This window comes from Chelonoidis abingdonii, chromosome 7 (assembly GCF_003597395.2).
Source record: "Chelonoidis abingdonii isolate Lonesome George chromosome 7, CheloAbing_2.0, whole genome shotgun sequence".
Classification (NCBI taxonomy): Eukaryota; Metazoa; Chordata; order Testudines; family Testudinidae; genus Chelonoidis; species Chelonoidis abingdonii.
The window spans coordinates 18,307,480-18,310,689 of record NC_133775.1 but is presented as its reverse complement, the minus strand read 5'-3'; the positions used below and the strand labels follow the sequence as shown (position 1 = coordinate 18,310,689).

Sequence of the window (3,210 nt, the reverse complement as noted above, 5' to 3'; positions counted from 1 at the left end):
TGATTTGGGGAAATTTTATCTCACGTTCTAAAGCGTTAATGCGTCTCAAACATAATCTAATTGCGATAATGTTTTATTTTTATACTGTTGATTTAAATTAGATTTTGCCATGGCAGACCTTTCTGTATTGCAACTGGATTGCTTTCCTGCTCACTGCGCAATTGCGCTGACAATTTAGACTGAATAAACGGAAGTTATCTGCACTAATCGTCTGTTTTATTATGGGAAATCTGGGATCTTAAATTAGTCAAGATCTATAGAAACAATAACTAACATAACTAGCATGTTATTTAACAACTCCTGGAAAGGTTATTTGAATTAAAGGGAGAGTGAGGTATTTACAGAAAAAGGTTAGTTAAAATATCTTCTCATCTATATATTATACACCTAAAATTGTCACCCGATCAGACTCTCTTTCTATAGTATATAATTATTAAATAACACAAAGAACAGCATTTTAAAAATTTATTTACAAAGTTGTGTACAACACGAAGGAATAACATTTAGAATACATATATTCATTCATATATAAACAGACTTCTATAATAGAATGACTGTTTTTTTGTCCTTTTCCCCCCCCAATTTTTTGTTTGTTTAATATTTAAAATTTTCCCCGCTTCTTTAATACATTTTTTGTTCTTTCAGATAAAACTGTTTGGAGAGTAAGAACCTTCAAAAAAAGTGAACGTTCAAAGCTCCTAATCCCTACTGTTATTTGCCTTTTTAAAAAAATAAAAACCCCAAAAGTAAAGTCAATAATTTTTAATACAAATATGTACAAATGTTGATTGGATTTCTTTTCTTTCTTTCGTTACCTGTACAGAAAGCATTCCTTGTGTGATTGTGTGTGTGTTTGGCTTTTTTTTAATATAGGGGGTTGGTTGTTTTTTTTCTTTCTTTCTTTTTTTTTTTGCTTGTACAGTGCAGGTTTTTAGTTTGATTTTGTTAGCGTCCAGGGGTTTTGTCTCTGATTGATAGGAAGAGAGGTCGGGTGTTTCCGCCCCCCCCCAGTCTCTTATTTATAGATAGATGGATATAAAATAATAATAATAATAATCATAAAAAAGCAAAGAATCAGCACTGAGCCCGGGGTAGTTCTTAATTACTGGGCTGGCCATTTTGCCTGCACGGCTGCCGCGGATGCTGCGGGCTGCAGGAACTGTCCCGAGATAATGTTTGTAGGCACGCTCAGGATGGGGGCGATGGCTGCTGTGGTCCGGGTGAGGGACAGCGGCTGGTGGGCCATGAGGGCGGACTGGACGGTGACCGGCGGCCGGAGGAAAGTCTGTGCGCTGCTCCCTGAGCTGGTGGCCGACACCCCGATGATATTCTCTATGCTGAACGAGGGCCGGCTGCTGGGCTCCGACTTGATGAGGGAGCTGGCGGCGCTGAGGCTGTTGAGCTGCAGCTGGAGGCTGGGGCTGAGCTGGGAGTTGAAGGCTTTGCGGCTCAGCTCGCTGGAAGGCAGCAGGGGCACGGCCGGGGGCAGCATGGGCCCCACGGGCGGGATGTAGGGGTACTGCAGGGCGGCGGCGGCCGGGTGCGGGTAGGCGCCGGGGTGCAGCCCGTAGGGCCGCCCGTAGGGGCTGGCCAGGCTGTAAGCGCCGAAGCTCTGCATCATGAGCGCCGTCTGCTCGCGCAGGTGCTCCTGCTGGTGGCGCTTGAAGCGCTTCCTGCGCCGGAGGAAGCTGCCGTTGTCGAACATGTCCTCGGACTGGGGGTCCAGCGTCCAGTAGTTGCCCTTGCCCGGGTTGCCCGGCTCGCGGGGGATCTTGACGAAGCAGTCGTTGAGCGAGAGGTTGTGGCGGATGCTGTTCTGCCAGGCCGGGAACTTCTCCCGGTAGTAGGGGAAGCGGTTGCTGATGAACTCGCAGATGCCGCTCAGCGTCAGCTTCTTCTGCGGGCTCTGCAGGATGGCCATGGTGATGAGCGCGATGTAGGAGTAGGGCGGCTTCACCAGGCTGTTCTTGGGCTTGCTCTGCCCCGGCAGGGCCCCGCCGCCGTCCTCCCCCACCCCGCCGCCGCCTGCCCCTTTGCCCCCGTCGGCTGCCCCGCTAGGGGTGGCCTCCGCCGGGCTGCCGCTGCCGCTGCGCTCCCCTCCTGCCCCCGCCTCCTTGGGGAGCAGCAGCTCCTCCGCCTCCTCCAGGGGCAGCCCGGTCGGGCTGCTGGCCTCGCCGTCGCTGTCCTTCTCCAGCCCTTCGTCCCCTTCTCCCACCACGTCGATATCCACATCTTCGGCCGTCAGGACGGTCTGGCCGGACATGTCGCTGGTGCTGCTGCCGCCTGACAGGGTCATCACCGCTTAGGGGAAGGGGGGCACAGGGGAAAGGGAGGGGGCTGGGGGGGAGAAAAGTGAGAAGGGAGAGGAGGGGAAAGGGGGAGAAAGAGGTGAGCTGGGCTTGGTGGCTTCTCCAGCTGGCACCTGGGCTCAACCCCCGCCCCCTCCCCCCAGCTGCTGGGCTTCTTGGTGGCTTCCCCCAACAGGTACCTGGGATCACACCAAAGTCCCCTGTCTGCGGGGCTCGGTGCCTTCTCCACCAGGCATCTGGGATCAGATCAAACTCCTCTTGGAGCTGCTGGGCTTCTCGGGGGCTTCTCCGGCAGGGTACCCGGCATCAGGTCAAACTCCTCCGCCGATTCCTTTCTGCTGAGCGTGGCGGCTTCCCCAGCAGTTCAAACTCCTTTACTGGTTCCTATAAGCAGGTATTTGGGCTCAAACGTCTCTGCCGGTTCCTGCTTCCCCCAGCAGACATATGGGATCAGATCAAACGCTTCTAGCAGCTGGGCTGGTGGCTTCCCCAGCAAAGCTACTGGGATCCGCTCAAAACTCCTCTACTGTTCATCTGAGCTGCTGCTGCAGGTTAGATCTCTTTAAACTCAGCCTTTCCACCTCTTCTCTTAAAGGGTGTCTTGCTTCTGTCCTCTCAGTAGCTTCCCCCCCCCACCACCACACACACACTTCCTCTCTCTTGTTTCTCTTTCCCCTTTTTGGAGAGAGGGGGAAAGGTATTTCTAGACGCGGAGAGAGGGGGGAGGAATCAGGATGTTATAAGAACTCACTTGCCACTTTGAAAGTCCTTTTTTAAAGACTGGCTGATAGATTACTTTCCAGTTAAAGATATACTAGGAGGCGTGGCCACGTGACCACCTGACGTCAGGCGCCCCACTGTTAAGCCATGCAAAACTCAAGTTGTTTCATGGAATTGTCAA

The 3,210-nt window shown here is 51.9% G+C and overlaps 1 protein-coding gene across 1 annotated transcript; it reads right to left on the bottom strand.

Annotated features, from left to right (window-relative positions):
- Positions 1-450: 450 nt before the first annotated feature.
- Positions 451-2,338, bottom strand: FOXD3 (forkhead box D3). Its single transcript, XM_032795467.2, has one exon. The coding sequence runs from the start codon at positions 2,294-2,296 to the stop codon at positions 1,103-1,105; it is 1,194 nt and encodes a 397-aa protein (XP_032651358.1). The 5' UTR covers positions 2,297-2,338; the 3' UTR covers positions 451-1,102.
- Positions 2,339-3,210: the final 872 nt, after the last annotated feature.